Source organism: Gobius niger (assembly GCF_951799975.1).
Source record: "Gobius niger genome assembly, chromosome: 11".
Taxonomy (NCBI): Eukaryota; Metazoa; Chordata; class Actinopteri; order Gobiiformes; family Gobiidae; genus Gobius; species Gobius niger.
This window is the reverse complement of record NC_136862.1, coordinates 11,184,457-11,202,943: the sequence shown is the minus strand read 5'-3', so window position 1 is coordinate 11,202,943 and position 18,487 is coordinate 11,184,457. Positions and strand designations below refer to the sequence as shown.

Here is an 18,487-nt window from a genome sequence, read left to right as displayed (position 1 = left end):
TATCCCAGTTAAAGTCATCCTGGAGTTCCCGGCCTGAGTCAGCTCTGAAGGGGTGACTGTGTGAGATACAAACACCCACCTCCAAAACCGGGACCAAAACATTTACACTTCAGACGCTTCAAGCTGCAGCTGGTGTGAGTCAGACTTACTATGGAACTGTAAAAGAGAAAATACAACTATCATCAATCATTACCACTGGGTTACACACTTGAGATTTGTGCCAACACTTGAGGCTATGGATTTAAAATAGGAGTGGATTAAACTGTGACTCTAAAGATTATGTTTTATGTTGAACTCACTGGCAATTTTTGTGTATTACATTAATTAGCAGCACCAAACTACAATGTTCAGCCAAGTGTTGAAAGCGGCTGGACGCATGCCAGACTACTCGGAGTAAGGGTACTTTTCAGATTTGTTATTATAAAGAACATTTTTCTCTTTATAGGTCTATATTTCTTGGAACTATGATAACAGACCTGTAATGTTACTTAACACTGTATGTTTGGGCATGTATGATAGTAACATGGACTGATTTGCATACTACACACAAGATGCCTCACACAAAAGTATCAATTTGCAATAAGAATCCTGACATTGAAGGCAACAACTGGTGATTTATCATAGGAATTCTCCTCCCACTTCGTTTACAACTTGTTTTTAATATGATGCAATGAAAGGTATGAACAACCTGTCAAAATACATACATACAATATGCAAATCATTCTGCTTTATGCTTGGAAATGGGAGAACTACATTGTGTGGCTTGTGGTTTGTTGGATGCATCACAAAACCAATACTTCCTGATAGACATTGTTTAGTAAGTGAGTTGCAATAACAAAGCTGTTGAGAAATATATTTTTTTTTTCTCAAGGGAAAATTCTAACCAGAAAAAAATGCTCAATGGCCAGCGCACCTTTTTTTTTTATCAGCGTGACCACCACACCTCGATAGTAAACCCTTGCTCAGATACTCGGGCGGACTGTGCCTACGCCAGTGAGTCAAGATCTTTATTATCTCTGCACTGAGCACGTTCACCACAAATGCATCGTGTGCAAATATAAGAAAACATGGTCTGATTATTTCACATGAAACAGGCATTGTTTTGGATTAAATATTTTAGCAAGTTTATAATTTAGTGCTGACGTTCCTCAACTTTTCAGGTCGAAGTCTACCAAATAATCACGTGAAAGATTTAAATTCACTGATCATTGTTAACTCTGTCACTAAGTGAGGTCTCACACATAAAGGGCTACCTTTGATTCTGAAGGTTGTGTCGAATAAATTTGAACACTTTCGTCTCCTTTTATTCAACCTCCTCCTCATTATCACGTCGGGGCCACTCTACTTGGAGGTGGCCCCAGACACTTTCATGGGAGATGAAAGTGTCTGAGTCTCTTCAAATTGATTCTACTAAAAAAAAAAAAAAAAAACACTTGTCAATGGCACAAGGTTTTTCTCAATCCCCGGCTCCAACAACAAACACAACCTTCAGAATAAAAGGCGCCCCTTTGTGTGAGACCTTACTTATCATTATCACCACGATATCAACAAAAATATCTGTTTTATAAAAGCATTTAACTTCGGGGAGTGCCTTGGTTTCGCAATTTTTTAAATATACGTCTTTAGTCTTTATTATATATATATTATATAGTCTTAGTCTTTTGACAAAAATGCAATTGAATTTTAGTCAAAAAAATATCTTCCATTTTAGTCTAGTTTTAGTCGACTAAAATTGCATTATGATATTAATTATAATCATTTAATCTTGTTCCTCTGCTTCAAGGTTCAAGGTTCAACTTTATTACTGTCCCGAAGGAAATTATTATGCAGCAGGTGTCCACACATAATAAAGCAAAAACAAACAAACAAACACAAAAAAAACACAGTGAGACAACAATTGTGTTTGGGACAAAGATCATAGTCACAGCCATCATCAGTCCGGCTCTGAAGCTGAGAGACAATCAGCATAAGCATTTGTTTATGTGAGCTTCTCTCACATAAACAGAGCTCAGAGCTGTTCCTTTGGCCGTGAATTTACATGATATGAGGCTCTTTCAGACTGTCAATAAAAGTTTGGATGATTTTAGTCTCTCCTTTTCATTTTTATTTAGACTTATTTTAGTCGACTGAACTATCTGGACATTTTAAGTCACAGTTTTAGTCTCATGAAAAACTTTAAATTTAGTTTTAGTCCAATTTTAGTCATCAAAAATATTACTTTGACTAAAATTAATACTAAATATTTGAGTCGACGAAATGAACACTGATATACGTTTTATAAATTAAACCTTTAATTCTTCTTTGGATCAAAGGAGTCCCTGTTTTAGCGCACACGGGTGCATACACATGGTGCTTCTTCCGGGTTCATGATCGCTCATAGTGTAATACACGGCAGATAGGAGCCATGTGGATTTAAATCTATTACAAAAACAAATTAGGTCCAAGCCTTTAAGTGATGCACCCTCCCTGATGCAAACAGTTTTACACATATTACATTTTCTGATAAATTAAATGGTTAAGTAAACTTGCAGCCGACCAACCCTTTCATTCAGTTTGCACGTCTGAGAAGTTACATTTTTAGACATTAAATAACGTAACTGTTTTTCCCCCCATTGCAATAACAGGGAAACAACACACGCAAAAAAGCTTTTTGTTATTATTTGTTTATATCACCAACAACAAGGCAACTTGGATTACACTGCAATAATATCAATAAGGCACCGTTTTTCTGCTGCTTGTTTTTACAGTGACGAGCAGTGATTTAATGTCTACACATGTACACACATACTGAACAATGGTAATACTTATCTCCCATACACTGTGCTGTTATTGTGCTCATGAATGCTGGCTCCAGTCCACAATAACTGCAATCAACAAATTTGTGAGTAACATTTTTGCATATTCAAAACATGTATAAATGTTTCATGGACAATAATGCACAGCGGTTTATGGGGCAGAGACATTAGCTATAAATAAAACACCTGTATTTCAAGCATAGGTCTATTAGTACAGTGCATACAAGGCCTAAATTATTGAAAATATTTTAAACATATTGTTGGCTTCACACCACAAAATGTAGTACATACAACTTTATGTTAGCAGTAAAAGGAGATGGTAGAACTTCAATGCATTATGGCATACGCTTGGCAAGGAGAGAGATGGAGATTTATGCCGCCTAGTGGTCAAACCGTGAACTGTCCATACAGTCGTTCTCCAAATACAGGTACTTTCTTTTTTTCTTTTCTTTTTTTGACAAAACAAAATGTAAGCTATATTAGTATTAAACATTAATAAATAATTTGTAGCTTTTAGAATATAATCAACATTTTAGCACTAAGGTACAAGAAGAGGAAAGAGGGCTAGTGAAATAAAACTATTACTGGGGGAGTTTAGTAATTGGCGTTGTATAAATAAGCTTCATGCATTCAATTGGTCCCTTCATGAAATTTAAACAACTACAAATCCACAACACTTTGCCCTCTATAATAGTCTCGGCTCAGGCCTGAGTAACCTGAACCAAGGCCTTTCCAGTGTATCAGGTTTCTAATATGTGCAAATTCAACATATTAGTCAAATCACAACACGGCTGCAGCTAACACTGTCAGAGGGGCGCACTTTAACATGAACTACGAGGAACGTCACACAACGATTAAGCGATACTACTGATCTACATTTGATCCCTCCTGAAATGGCTGCGGGCGCTGGACATCGCTCCAATAGAAAAAAGCAATCCTTCAATGGTGGACCCTGTTCTTCACATTGTGCAATATGACAACATAATAAAAAAAATTAAGAAAAAAAAACGTAGGCATATTTAATCTAAAAGCAACTTTGGCAAATTAAGTGTTTGCATATTCTTGGCAAGTCTAAACTCAAGGCATAGGACGCAGGATTTACTGACAATTGTGTACATGTAATTTAAGGGCTGGTTAAAGCCCTGGTTGATATTTCTCGTTTACTGATCCGGATGTTTGATACGTTTTAGCTTATTCATCTAAAAATAAAAATAAAAAACTTTAAAATAAGCCACAAATTTAACAGTGCAACTAAAATAGAAATTAAAACACAGCTAAAATAATAAATTATGATTTAATGTCTTCAGTTAGTCTCAGTCCTACTCTTTCGACCCCACAGCGGAGAGCCCGGAGGCGCTCCTACTGTCTGGCTGTGGGCTGAGGTCCCTTTGGCGGGATGGGGCTGTGGCAGGTCAGCCCCCGAGCCTCTGGTGTCTCACAGGGGGGCAGTCGGCGTCCTTCATCTGCCCCGCTGTGCTTCGTCTCAGCTGCTCTTCTGTGGCTCCATGTGCAGCGTAGGCCACACGCCACACTGAAACTGTGACAAAACAAAAATCTCAAGAACAAGACAAAACAACGATTTAAACTATGTCTTCGTGTTGACGCTTACCTTCACTTTTGGTCTGAACTTGAGGTAGGTTGCTCTTATTTGCAGACTGAAATGATCATTAAATAATATTGAGAGTGATTCAATTACCATAAATTAGCAATGTCGTTTGCTAACAGAAGCCCACCTTAGAAGTATGTGCAGGTAAGAACCCAGGCCTGTGAAGATGTGCCACCACGCATGGAACTGTGTCACCACTCCAACACCAGAGGGCAGTGTTTCTCTGCTGGACCTGAGAGGACACAAACAAACTCAGAACTAAGTAACTCATGCCCCTAGAGGCCATAAGCGCCACTGCAGGTGTCGTAGCATGTTGAGGATTTTTACACATTAATTGTAATTGAGTGTAAATACTACGCTGACAGAAAAGACAAAGGGAGAGAGGGATATTGTCCATCCAATTACACAATGGAGATCATTTTTTTCACTCAAACTTGGCTGTAAATACTGTTTAAGTGGCGCTAGCCCGGAGTTAGCTTTGCCCGTTAGCCTGTTAGCTTCTTCTTCGTGATTCAAGGAGGAGATGAAAGACCCCCCAATTATCCCATTAACACTTGTATTACCCCGAGAGGGACTACGGAAAGGATTTTTCAAGGTAAACAAGTTAACCCCCACCTGAACCAACCACATGTTCTCCAATTTGGCTTTACCCAAATCTAAAAGTGTCTTGAAAAAAGGATAAAAACAGTGACAAAAACATGATACACGGGGGGGAAAAAAGCCACAAACACGCAACATTAAAGTGACAAAAAAAGCATTAAAAATATGACGAAATAGCAACAAAAAAGGGGGCAAAAAAGCCACAAAAGACCAACAAAAAAGTGACAAAAAAAGCAACAAAAAAAGAAAAAATAGGCATGAAAAAGAAACAAAAAAGCACAAAATAAGTGACTAAAAAGCCACAAGAGAAAAATGTTACATAAAAATGCTGAAAAAGTGACCAAAGGACAATGTAAAAAAAAAAGGTCAAAAAGTGACGGCAACACAACAAGAGGGAAAAAGATACATAAAGCCCAACTACATAAAATGTCCCAAATTAGTCCCAAAATAGAAATGACCATCTTTTTTGGGTGCACTAGTAGATTTTAATGGAGAATATGGCATGAAGCCTATTCTGTTATTAAAGGTGCATTAACTTTTTACGTGGAAAAAAAAAAGTTTTATTAGTGCGTATTTGGGCTTTTAGTGACCCAGCAGCTGTACGAGTGGTTAGCCTGCCTTTACTTTCCATCACTGTGGCTCCAGGGTCAGTTGTTTTTCGAGTTTCATTTCCTTTTTATTTTTTTTATTCAATTGAGCAGCATGTTGTGCAAACTTATTTTACAGAAGAACAAAACAAGACAATTGCGCACAAAAGGAGTAGGAAGAAGTTCATGCTAACCACCCATGCAGCCATTGGGTCACAAAAGGTTAAATTACGCACCAATATTAAGTTATTTTTCCACATAAAAAGTTGCACAATGCATGTTTAAGACACGCATCACCTAAACCCGAATTTCTTTGCTGCAAACAAACCTCTTTGGCAACACTCTATTTTTACCCTATCCTTCATAGATTGTACCTAATTTAATACAATGTAATGTCTGTAACAGTGTGTAATAACTTGTACCAATGGGTTACATACACAAAGGAATAATGTGTATTTGTAGTTATTATAGACTGTAACAAAGCAGATTACATCGTACTAAATTTTGTTATTTACCGGTACAATGTATCAAGGTAGGTTAAAATAAAGTGTCTTTATTTAAACATTAGACAAGCTGCAGCAGCATATGTCTATGTTTCATCCCAGAGCCACTCAACTTATACGCTTATACGCTTTTTCATTAGGCCTAAAGCACTTTACAGCAAGGAACCAGTCACCCAATCACTCTCTTAATCATACACTTATGCACGGACACACTAAATAACCTTTGACTCGTATTTGAAAGAAAAATGAAAAAGGATGTCAAACAGTACCTTAAGGAGTCGCAGAATATGTTGTCAATATTCCACAGTAGAAATCCCAACATGAAGATTCCTAAAGAGGTGTAGCACAGTGGCTTCAGCCATGGGTACACCCTACATTCACAATACAAGAAACACAACATAGTAATTAAGTAGTATGCAATTATTAGACGCCTACATTGTATGACCTAGTTTTACACACTTACCATGTAACGATAAAGATAGAGCGTATCACTAGGCAAGCTACTAGGGCACCATACATGACCTGAAAGCAATAACAAACGATAAAGCATGAAGCACAGATAACGACATAACAAGATAAAAAAACCTTGAAGGTCTTAAAAAATGTTGCATCAGCTGCAACATGTTTACTGAGTTTACAGTCTGTTTTTACAATGATTCACAGTTGGTTTATAACTCCTTATAACGCTTATAACTTTTCTCTTGCTAATTGATAGCACATTACAAATGCTGCTGTTTAGATAATAAATAGAAACAGCGAACCACCCTAAACATTGTGATTAGTAAACAATGGCTCTCCATAGAGACAAAGAAAACTCTGTGGCATTGTCCTGTTGTGACTGACAACATACTGTGTCAACACACCAGCAACGCAGTTTGGCTCATTCAAAAATTCATACTTCATGTATTCCTTCTTGCAGCACATTAAAGTAAAGTAATAAAAAGTAACAAAAAATGTAATGAAAAATATCAACTTAAAAATCTAAAGCGCTTTTGGTTGATCCGCGTGTCACTATTCAGTTCAAAGCTTCACATAAAACAGGAAAACATCATCTAAATCTATCTATGCAGGGAATTGCAGAATATATAACATAAAAAATGGCCAAAAAATAAATACATTCAACAATATGGCAGTCTTCTTACTTGGTGAAATACAGGCTCCTTCCACTGTAGATACACCTAAAGCAGAAAACATAGGTCTAGTCTGCGATCTCCAAAGACATATTAATGTGTCTGTTAATAATGCACTTACCACAGTAACAGACACACTGAAGAGTAGTAATATTGCAATTAGAAAGAAACTAATGGTCTTCTCTTGTTTGAAGCATTCATATCTAGGAGGAAAATAACAGTGAATTTTGGACTGCGCAAAAGTAACTGGATATATTCAAGGTCAGCCTAAATCAATAGCTCCGCACAATGCTGGGTAATCGAGAGAGTTGGGACGTTTCCCGGTGGGCCACAGTCCGAAAATATGAATTAATTAATAACAAGCTCTCACAGTTGCGGCGTTATCAGGCAATAGGTTTTAACTGGGGTGTGGCAGGAGCCTGGGCTGAATAAAGTCACAGTTTTGGTCACCTAGATCTATCAATTAATGACGGAGATGTTGAAATCAGAAAGAACTTTCACATAGTGCTGTTCATTCATGCTACTCTACTCTAACTAGGAGATACCATTTCACCTTAGACTCGGGGTTAAACAGCCCTCCGTGTCAGTTCAAGTTGGTAGAGTCCAATAATCTAGCAGAGAGAAGTGTTGGTGCGTAAAGAACAAGAACCCATGTGTAAAAAAGTGAAGAATATGTTTCTGCTGACTGTGGATCAGGTCCAGATTATGTGTGTAGCGGCACATGTGACAAGAGAAAGTTTCATCAGCTGGGACCGATCCTACAACCTCTGACTAGTGAAAGTGAAAGATTTGGGAGTTAGTTTCACAGCGTGTTCACAGTGTTTTCTGTTGATTCAAACTTGTTAGTCTTTAAGGTCAACAAAGTCAAAAGTCTGAGTCACTTACAGACAGTAGACGAAGACACAGGTGCTGTAGATCATTGGCAATTCATCAAGTAACTGCAAATAAATTATCACAATGTGTTATTTTGAGATACTGAAAAGAACCCTCTTCACACTAAACTAAATGTGTTGTTATTATAATGGCTGATTTCATCAATTTAAATAAAATTTGCAATCCAAATGAGTGCTTTGCATGACAAACCAAACAGTCTTCTCAACAAAAAAGTGAAACAGCATTGTCTACACTACACTACCAATGCTGTTCCAAGTTAAATACTGCATACTAAATGGTTTGCTGATATTGTGCTGAATCTAAAGTACACTATGTTCAAGTGCCTTAATATTTGCATGACAAAAATGAAATGTCTGAGCTTATGTCAATATAAGTAATATGAATCCCATGCAATAAAACATGCCCTCAATTATCTTTTACTGTCTGTCCACAGCTCACCTGCATCTCATAAAGCAGCGTCATGTGAAAGCACCAGGAACCAATGCCAACAGCTGCAGAAAAAGACAAACAATTACTTACTCTCCCAATAACACAGAACAGCTATATATATATATTTACAATCGTCCACACACCTGTCAGTCCTATAAAGGAGCAGATATAGCGGAACTCCAGTCCATCCCGATACGTCTGTATGGCTCCGCAAATGGGAGGTATGATCATAATAAGGTTGCTAACAGTGTTCCCTGTTGAAGAGATGAGAGATAAGGTTACGGCACAAATCTGAACAGAACAGGCAAAATGAACTGGCACAGCGTGCAACAATAAAAGTGAAATTGCCAGATATTTTGTTACTGCAACCTGATCTGGGAGCACGGAGTTCACAAAGATGCAATAAAGACATAATGCAGGCAATGAATTTGTAGGTTATACATATTTAATGGCTGCTTAGAGATCTATTGTTGCAAGTGTCATTTCATTGTTATAATTTCTTTAGTTGGAAAGGTGATTTGTAACTGTTTTAAATACTCTAGCGCCTGCCATATCAACCTCAACTGTGCATGCAAACTCCTTCCCCTTAGGCTATGACTGTGTAGTAACTGCAACGCTAATACCTTGTTAGTGCCGCAAGGAGGACAAATTTCAGCTAGATCCGGGTGTTAACATCGCAGGCGTGGCTTTGTTTAAATGAAGACACTAAGAAAGGATTATCAGGATGTGTTGTGACTATCTTCTGCTGTGTGGCTATTATGTTACAGTTAACTATTTTCATATGAAAGGATACTGTGGCTTCACTTTATCTACAGATAAAGCTCAAGGCAGGACCTTGGAGTGATCTTTTTTTTTCCTCGCTGTGGACTTTGTTTGCTGATAATATCACACAAACGACTGTGGTCTCTATGTAACATTACACGTCTGTCAGATTTAAGCCTTGTGCACACCTCTCCCTAAGCCTCATATGTTTAGGGGCAGGCGTGGACAAAGACGCGATCATTTGATGTGCGGCTTTTACACAACTCACATTCCACCCATTGTCACCTGAATCTGCGTTTGAACGCCAAACAATTGTGGTGCGGCTGAAAACAATTATCCAGCCAGCATGTGTCACAAGCTCAAATAAACACATCAACTGTCCGTGCTGAATGATTTCAACGTCAGTGAGATTATATTAGCGTCGCAGTCAGTTCAAAGCAGGGGTGGGAAGTAACAAAGTAAATGGTACAAGTAAAAAGTAGAACTCGTAGGATTTTATGATAAGGCCTAATGATAATGTGATGGATGTATTATCTATATCTATTTAAGCACATTTCTTCTACAATCTACTTTTGGTTTAAACGCACTGATTTTTTTTTTTTACAGTGGGTGAATCTAAAGTAGCAGTAACATATTTCTGATCAGAACCATGATGCATCACAGTACCAGAGTCAGAAAGTGCCAGGGAAGTCTCCACTTCCTTTGAGCAGAGGTCAAAGGAAGTGGAGACTTTTATACGTTTACCTTAGAAGTGTTGTGTTGATACTTTTACTGAAGTAAATCCTCTCCTCCTTTACTGTACTTCTTCCTGCATAAACAGTCAGTCTTCCACCACTGGTTCATATATTTAACAACAATAGACTGGAGTATAAATCATTTAAATCCATTACACTATAACACTGATCCAAACTGATTCTATTCTACTATTCAAGTTTGGATTTTTGCATATTCAAGTATATTCAGGGGACTAGGCGAAAGGCCAACAGTCACGTGCAGATATGTTGACACTGTAGTTTTAAGGGAGCAGAGCAAAGCCAAGTTAAAATCTATAGATAATCATCTCTGAGTAACCAGTTTTTCCTACGTGGACAAAGCAAGTGCAAAGGAATGGCAGGTATATTACAGTGTGTATTTATGATATTAAGTGTTCCTTATAAGTGTCATTGAAGGCATCACACATCAGTTTTCTATGCCCGTAAACCCCAGCTCCATGCGCACCGGAGCTACTAGAGCCTTTTCGCAGCAAAAACGTGCTCTCGTTTCATCATATACCGTGGGCAGATTAGATTTAAAGCTACGCCAACAGAACGGAAGACACGATATGTAGAAATTACGCACAATGCTGAAAGTGGCAGAGTTAGCAGACCATTAGCCAGCCAGCCTCTTGTTTACATTCGGGGCGACGGACGGCGCGCGGACACGCACAGCGGATCGTGAAACAATCGCAATGGAGACACGCGATAACACGTCATCCGTACTCACAGAACTCGGCAATGTGATGAGAAATGACATAGTTCTCTTCACACCAGTCCAGTGTGGAGGTAGGTTGCCCCCAGTATCCTTGCCTGTCCGCGGTGGGAGCCATGATGGAAGCGAGCAGGCAGTGGGCGCACACCGATCTGTCCCATCACCAGCTCACACTCCTCCTCCTCCTCCTTTGCCTGAGCTCTCTCTCTCTCTCTCTCTCTCTCTCACACACACACACACACACACACACACACCCTCCACACACGGGGCCAACGCAAACACTACTCACCCTGTTACATTAATTATTAATACGGACTGAATGGCGACACTTCACTGTACGCGCCGGGACAAAAGAGAGAGGGAGATATATGAGAGTGAGACATCTTGTTCGAGAGGAGTGACCTGTGGATGAAGTGTGTAAAACAAAGTCCATGCTTGCTGCAAATAGCCCGCCTTGTTTTAATATTCCGCCTTATTTATGATTATTTATTCACACATTATTAGCCTAATACATTGTAATTAATTGCGCTTTCATCATTTCACCTCTAGATGGCGGGATATACAACATTCCATGGGAAGATTATGACTGTAAAATCTTGTGTAATATTTGTATTGCTTTGTGTTATCTGAGTAGTGTCTCATTTGCAAGTATTATGTAATATAGTCTGTTCTTTGGTTTAACAATGTAGCCTAAACTCTTCAAGACCACACAGGCCTGACTCCCCACACATCCGGTTTGTCATCTGTGTAGAATCAAAACAGTGACTTTACATAAAAAAAGGGTATTTTATTTTTTGAACATCATGTGACAAAAATAATAAAGTAAAAGGATTTTCCCTAACTTGTGATCTGGGGTTGCAGCATTTGGTCAGGTCTAGGTTCAGCAACACTATGTGCCCAAAGAGTGAGATCAGCTGAACATCCTGAATGACTAGGTTGTTCCATCAATGGATTTCTTCTTCCCTGATGGCAGTGGCATATTCCAAGATGACAATACTAGGATTGATAGGGCTCACATTGTGAAAGAGTGGTTCAGGGAGACATCATTTTCACACATGAGTTGGCCAAAACATCTTTCAGATCTTAACCCCAATGAGAATCTTTGGGACGTGCTGTAAGGCAGTAAGGTATTAAGGCATTAAGAGACCTTTCAGGCACTGTTATACAATCATTGGACATTACAATTAATATGTACATTACCACTAAGAAGTTTGGGGTCACTTAAAATGTCCTAATTTTTTTAATGAGGATAACATTAAATTAATCAGAAATACAGTCTGGACATTGTTAACTTTGTGAATGCCTACATGCTCCAGTGTTCTAATGGTACATTGTGTTGGCTAATCATGTTAAAGGCTAATTGATGATTAGAAAACGTTTGTGCTATTATGCTAGCACTGCTGAAAACTGTAGCAGAGCTGGCCTTTGTGACCCCAAACTTTTGACCGGTACTGTATACAATTACTTTTTTCATACTATACTGCAAAACAGAATCCAATAAAACAATTTCTGGAATGCTTCAGTTCACGTCATAGAGGAATGTTGAAACTATACACCTTGTTGCATTGTGACATCATTTAAATAAAGTTAACAAATCAGTGATTACAACTCATCTCTCATCTTCTCGCCCTTGGGCCTCACCATCCGGCCCATGAAAAGAACGGAGTTGGTTTTCTGGTCCTTGACGAAGAAAACGAACGGGTGGTCGGCGTAGAAGAGTTTGGGGCTTCGGAGTTTTTCTGATGCGTAAATGCTGGTGTCCATCTCGTTGCCCTCTGTGTCCCACTCCAGGGCTGAGGCATGGAAGACGCTGGACAGGTACAGGTCTTTCTTCCCGGAGATGTTGGAGAAGTCAGCTTTGGATTTGTCCACGGCCTCGGTCAGACCCAGCTGCTCCAAGTATTTCTAATACAACACACATAGAGAGAATGTTTCCATCAATGACCTACAATATCCATCTGTTGGGCAAATATTTTAAAATAAGGCTGCCCCCCCCCCCCCCCCCCCCATATGCATGACAGGACCAATTACCACGGGTTACATTCTTCCTACTGAATGTTCACGCAAGAGATAGAAAAACGGTTTTACTTGAGGAAGCCAATTAAAAGAGAACCACCCTAGTTACCATACCTGTTCCACAAAACACTGATGAAACAAGAACAGGTGAGGCATGTTGAAAATGAAAGTCTACGTTAACCTAAAGGTCAATGCCAGTCCTTGTGCACATGTGTCAGAAGAAATAGTCCATGATTAATGCACCTCTAGTCCTCTCCTTTTCAACATGTCTCTGTGGATAACTATCAACAAAAAGCTAGTGGTCGTTGTGTTTTGTGCAGTAGAACATTTTTTATTGTTAATGGGCTAATCCGGTTGTCCTTTTTCAGTGCTTACCTGGAGATTGTGGCTGACTTCCATGCTGACTTTGGGCAGAGAGACGGCCACTGGGGTCTCCTTGAGTTTTCCCAGCCACGTGTCCAGCTGCTTCTTGGTCAACATCTTCTCCAGTCTGCCCAGGGACTCCACTTGGTGAGGCATGATGAACAACATACTGGACTTCTTGTGGGACAGGGGAATGCTCAGCACTGTCAACTTATTAGCAGTGTCATCAAAGTAACCATAAAACCCTGGGAAAGAGAAATGACAAATTCAGCAAGTGTCTCAAAACGTGTTCCTTGATATTATCAAAAGTATGAAGCAGCAGCAAATACTTGAAAATGATGAAAATGTGGAAAGGATCAGATTATTTGTTTCTATCTGATATGCTTCACATGATCAACACGTGAGATAAATGCAGGCGCCACTGGCTAAGAAACAAAAACAAAAGCATGTCATGTTGAAAGTATCCACAAAGGAAGTATGAAAATTATTTTTAAATATTGAAAAATATATATTTGATGGGCCTGATTTAGGCCAAATTGGCTTGACTATTTTTTATGCAGTTCATTTTGTTCCCTTGTGAATAAAAACATTTGTGCATGTAATCTCCTTCAGCCCACCTCCTCAACATTTGCTCTTCCACCAACTCAACTTAAAGGGACCATACGGAGTTTAAAAAATTTAAAATTTTGTATTTTCCTCCCCCTACATGTTCCAACAATGTCCTAATGTGTAGAATGAGCCCAGACCTGTTCACCACAACTGCCTCTAAAATCCTGCGCTGTCACTCAAAAACGTGTTACTTTGGGTCTGAATTGCGGTCATGCACAAGTTTAATATAGAAGGTGCAGTTACACGTATGACCTGAGGTGGCAGTAGTGAGTATTAAATAGCGAACTTGCATCTAGCCCCTTTAAGCATGCTTCCAGTGTCCATACACCTTCACCTAATAGTTTTAGCACTCAAATTGCCTTTTCCTTATCAACTGGGGTCGAACATTCTGTTGGTGGTCAAAACTCAAACACCAAATGCTTCCAAATGATATGTATTAATATTATAGACATCACATGGGAGTCTGGGTTCTTCCCCCCAAAAAATGAATAAATAAATAAAAAGAACTTGAGCATATTTTTACTAATTTGGGAGCAGTAATCTCCTTCTCAGGGGCCAAAGAATCTCTTTTGCATGAGAGATTGCCTTCTCGTGCTGCAAAGCTAGCAGTATGTTATTATAACCTTATTCACTCTATTCCTTGCTCCATAATTGGTAATGATTGTGTTTTCTATACATATGCATTATTTCTAGTTCATGAATTATGAATATTGGATAATTGTAATGCTTTAAATATTATTTGACTTTTCACCCGGATAAGGTAGAAAGTTCACCTGATAAACTCATCTTCAGTCAGTAGCAGTAAGTCAAGTTCGACACCGTGCTGACATGTAGTATTATGTACCGTAGTATAACAAATACCTGTGCGATGCATCATCTCAACAGATACAGTATAGCTGCGAGACACCATGAAGCCACGTTTATCCACCATCTGATGATGAAACTGCTGATCCCAGTGAGCTATGACAGTAAAAAATAAAAAAGGTCAAACTTTGGGTCGAAACATATAACTATAAAACTATTGCATACTCACGCTTAAAGAACATTGCATTTACAATCATCGCCCCATCGGTCTTCTCCACATCTTTGGTGACCTCAGGGAGCTTTCCATCAGTCGACTTTGCCGCCCATTCATTTATAGAATTCACCGCACTCTTCTTGTCTTTGAAACTAATCTTGGAGTGGTCACAGTTGTAGTGCTTCTTGCTGTTCTTTACAAAGTTGTCCACGAAGGTGACAGAGCTGGGCCCGTACAGGCGGTTGCTGATCTTCCAGGTGACGTTGCGTGTTTTGGGGTCGCTCACTTCGCTCAAGAGCTCGGACAGACCGGAGTGCAGCTGGTCATCTTTGACTTTAGCTGCTTTGAGAATCGTCTTGACCTGAGATGCTGTGGCAGCCTTTCCTCCCAGAGCCACTAGACCCAAAGATGAGGCCACAACAACGGGGGATATTGCGATATTTTCAACATTCTTCTCCTTCGCCATGTTCTGGTAAAGGGCGAAGCCTAGATTGGCACTGTTGTCGGCCAGAATGGTGGCATGGTTACTGAGCACCTTATCAGCAGAGGCAGAGGTGGCAGCGGAGACAGCATTAACAATCAGTGCAAGGGTTACCAGCTTTGCCATCCACATTTTGAAACCTAAAACACAAAAACAATATTTCAATAAAGGGCTAAAGTACAGTAATTTATGCCATTCAAGTAGTTATTCTTTAAATGCTCCTCAGGGCCAGAGCTTACGTAACAGCCACGTAGGCAGCTGCATGCTTGTAAACCACAACATCAGCTCATTTTACAGATTCATATCTTGGCACCATGATTCCTCCAGAGATCTTTAACACACGAGCAGATTTTTGAGAAGGCCACTGGTTTGTTCCAGTGCCATCATCGTTACTTTAAGCCCACGCACTTCCACCTAATGTCTGAGTGCAGCTGCATCCTCCTCGGAGTGGCTATACTTCCCACGGGCAGAGGAAGCTAGAGTTGCAAAAGATATAAAATGATGCCAATGCCTGTATATGCACAATATTGAGGTCAGTCAGGAATAGGACTTTTAAAATAAGCAGGGACAACGAGTGCATGATTAAAAATAGATTTGCTTTTCCTTCCATTTCCTGTCTGGAGTCACTGCAAACACCGCCTTAGGGACATTTGCTTTTTGATTTGGAAACCAAAAACATTATTGCCCTTATGCTCCTGCAAAGCTATGTCTTAATATGCATTGGAAATGGGCCTGGCACATTATGACCACACTAGAAAAAAGTCATAAAGCTTTTTGTATGACTTGGGAATGAATGAAAAATGATACATCTACAAAAAACAGGAGATTCAAGAGCCTTACATAACCACTCAGTTTTGGCAATGAGTTCCTTTTCTTTCTGAATGTCCCTTGAAACTTTAGCTCCATTGTCCCCATTCTCAGTGGAATCCCATATCTCACTGATCAGACATAGTGGCCTCTTTTTACATGCCTAGACATTTCCCATGGCTGCTCCCTTCCCCCCCTTTGTTTATCTTACCTTAATATCTGTCCCTAACAGGTCCAAACCGCTGATCTTTAGTGATACTTGGAAAAAAGTGCAAAAGATACAAACTGTCAGTAGCAGAAGTAGCACAAGTTTTAATGCAGTGGTCTAAAACAGGGGAAAATTTGGGAAGAGGAATCCAATTTCCAGATGTCCCGCCCAGTGTATCCCGGGGAAGTGGGCGAAGAATCCTGCCCCTCTTGGTCCTAAAGCCTGAAACACTAGTACTTTTAGCCACTTGTTAACAGTGGTGCGCTTGAGGACATAACAGCAGGCCGTGTTCTGTGTCAGCATATAACATGTCTAAATACAAAGAGCTATTACTATACTATATCCTATAGCGGCTTCATAAGAGGTTATTATTCCTTGGTTTGCGGCTGCAGTATTGATTGTAGATTTGTATCACGGGACAAGCTAGGCCAATGCAGAGACGCTGTATTGTTATTGTTTATGCCGCTATAAGAGCGGGTCTGGGCAGGGACACAGAGGGCGGGAAAGGACTATTGTAAAACAGCTTTGATGATGAAAATAAAACAAGAATAATGCAATAGCGGTGTGTATACTATGCACCTTTCAAACCTCTGCATCAGCCCGCACGAGCGTACACTCACTCACGTGACCACATTCTCCGCACGGGGCATTAGACATGCTCTTGCTCTCCCCTCCTCCCCTTTTACGTTATAACAATTTATTTATTTTGAGACTATAGTACTTTAAATAAGGAAATTTGAGAAGAATGGATATGTAATGTATGTGTATGTATGTGTATGCATGTGTACGTGCATGTACGCGCAGATGGGTATATGTATTTGTGTATCTATTTGTATGTGTATGTACATAAATGTGCTTATGTGTTGTGAATGCATGCATGTATATGTGTGTATATATACGTATATGTAGATGTATGTATATGTATGTGGGTGTGTATGCACAGTATGTATGTACGTATATGCATATGTTTCTTTTTGTTTGTTTTTATTTAATATCATTCTTTACTATTATTTATTTACAGCGCACAAACCCATAAATTGCAAATAATAAAAATAAAAAAAAATAAAAAAAATAAGACATGCTCTTGCATACTCACCAAGCTATTATGTCGTCTATAGCCTACATTGGGTCACAGGCTTTGTATTTCATTGGTCACTTTTGTCAAATTTATTAAAGTCATTTGACGGTACAGTAACCAATGGTGCTGATGACAATTGGGCTGCCATAAAAACTGCAAGGCTATGTGGCATTGTTTCCCACGGAGCCTTCCTCTGTAGTCCCATGAGTCTGCTCCACTGAGTGGGACGGGTGTGTTCTGGGCTTGAAAGTGGATCAAGCAGGAGGAAGCTTCAGTTGAATAGGCCTACTGTTCTGGAAAAGTTACTTGATAATTCAAGAATACGTTTAGTTCTCATATTCTCATAACCCCCGAAATGCACTTAGGCCTATTATTCAACAACCTATTAGGAAGGAAGTAGCTCGTAACTTAAAAGGCCTTTATGTATGATGGCCAAGACAACGCCATCCTGTGGTGAGGATTTGAACTGCTGCCTTGTTGTTCCTTTTGTAACCACATGGTGTCAACAAAGAGCTACACAGAGAGTAACAGCCAATAGGCCTATGCTTGTGCTCTCTCACTCTCTAATCAATATCCAACGAAGTGAGTTCCTCCACAAGCGGGACCCCCAGCACGAGGGCTTTTTATGAAGAGGTCAAAACTTTGACAACTGGAACTGGCATTTTACACTGCTGTAAATGACTGTTCTATGTTCTCTTTTAGAGGAATTGAAATGAACATGTATTCAAATCTTTAGAACAGCTGCTGATGGAAGAGTGTTGGGGTTGTTAAGCACAAAGTCTAGGCTATAGATTTGCAAAGGATACATGTTTTGTTCTTGACTTTTAAGGGTATGCTTGAATGAATGAAAGACAAGATGTGAAGTCAAGAATGGCATCATGCAACATTTTTTGAGCAGTAGACTAATAGTGTTCTTTCAGAATATGCTGGTGTCCATGAGTACCGCTCAATTGTTTGGGATTAAAGGGATCTGACGTAATTATCCCAAGCCAAGGGTTAATCTGCTGCAAGGCCTGGAATAGATCCTCAAGACGCTTCAGTGGTGTGGTTCACACATTTACAACACACTGCGTCACAGTTGGCCGCACAAATCCATGTGGGCTGAATCCATATCTATTTTGTTATTATCATTTT

At 39.5% G+C, this 18,487-nt stretch overlaps 2 protein-coding genes across 2 annotated transcripts; both read right to left on the bottom strand.

Annotated features, from left to right (window-relative positions):
* Window positions 1–2,658: 2,658 nt before the first annotated feature.
* Window positions 2,659–10,965, bottom strand: acer3 (alkaline ceramidase 3). The gene is made up of 11 exons (XM_079565696.1): window positions 10,789–10,965; window positions 8,688–8,798; window positions 8,554–8,606; window positions 8,107–8,159; window positions 7,343–7,424; window positions 7,234–7,269; window positions 6,555–6,613; window positions 6,361–6,462; window positions 4,529–4,633; window positions 4,405–4,450; window positions 2,659–4,332 (listed from the first exon to the last, which is right to left on the bottom strand). The coding sequence occupies exons 1-11, from the start codon at window positions 10,889–10,891 to the stop codon at window positions 4,279–4,281; spliced, it is 804 nt and encodes a 267-aa protein (XP_079421822.1). The 5' UTR covers window positions 10,892–10,965; the 3' UTR covers window positions 2,659–4,278.
* Window positions 10,966–12,169: 1,204 nt separating this feature from the next.
* On the bottom strand, window positions 12,170–16,419 carry serpinh1a (serpin peptidase inhibitor, clade H (heat shock protein 47), member 1a). Its single transcript, XM_079567025.1, has 5 exons — window positions 16,279–16,419; window positions 14,795–15,400; window positions 14,623–14,721; window positions 13,165–13,397; window positions 12,170–12,678 (listed from the first exon to the last, which is right to left on the bottom strand). The coding sequence occupies exons 2-5, from the start codon at window positions 15,390–15,392 to the stop codon at window positions 12,376–12,378; spliced, it is 1,233 nt and encodes a 410-aa protein (XP_079423151.1). The 5' UTR covers window positions 15,393–15,400; window positions 16,279–16,419; the 3' UTR covers window positions 12,170–12,375.
* Between the last annotated feature and the right edge of the window lie 2,068 nt (window positions 16,420–18,487).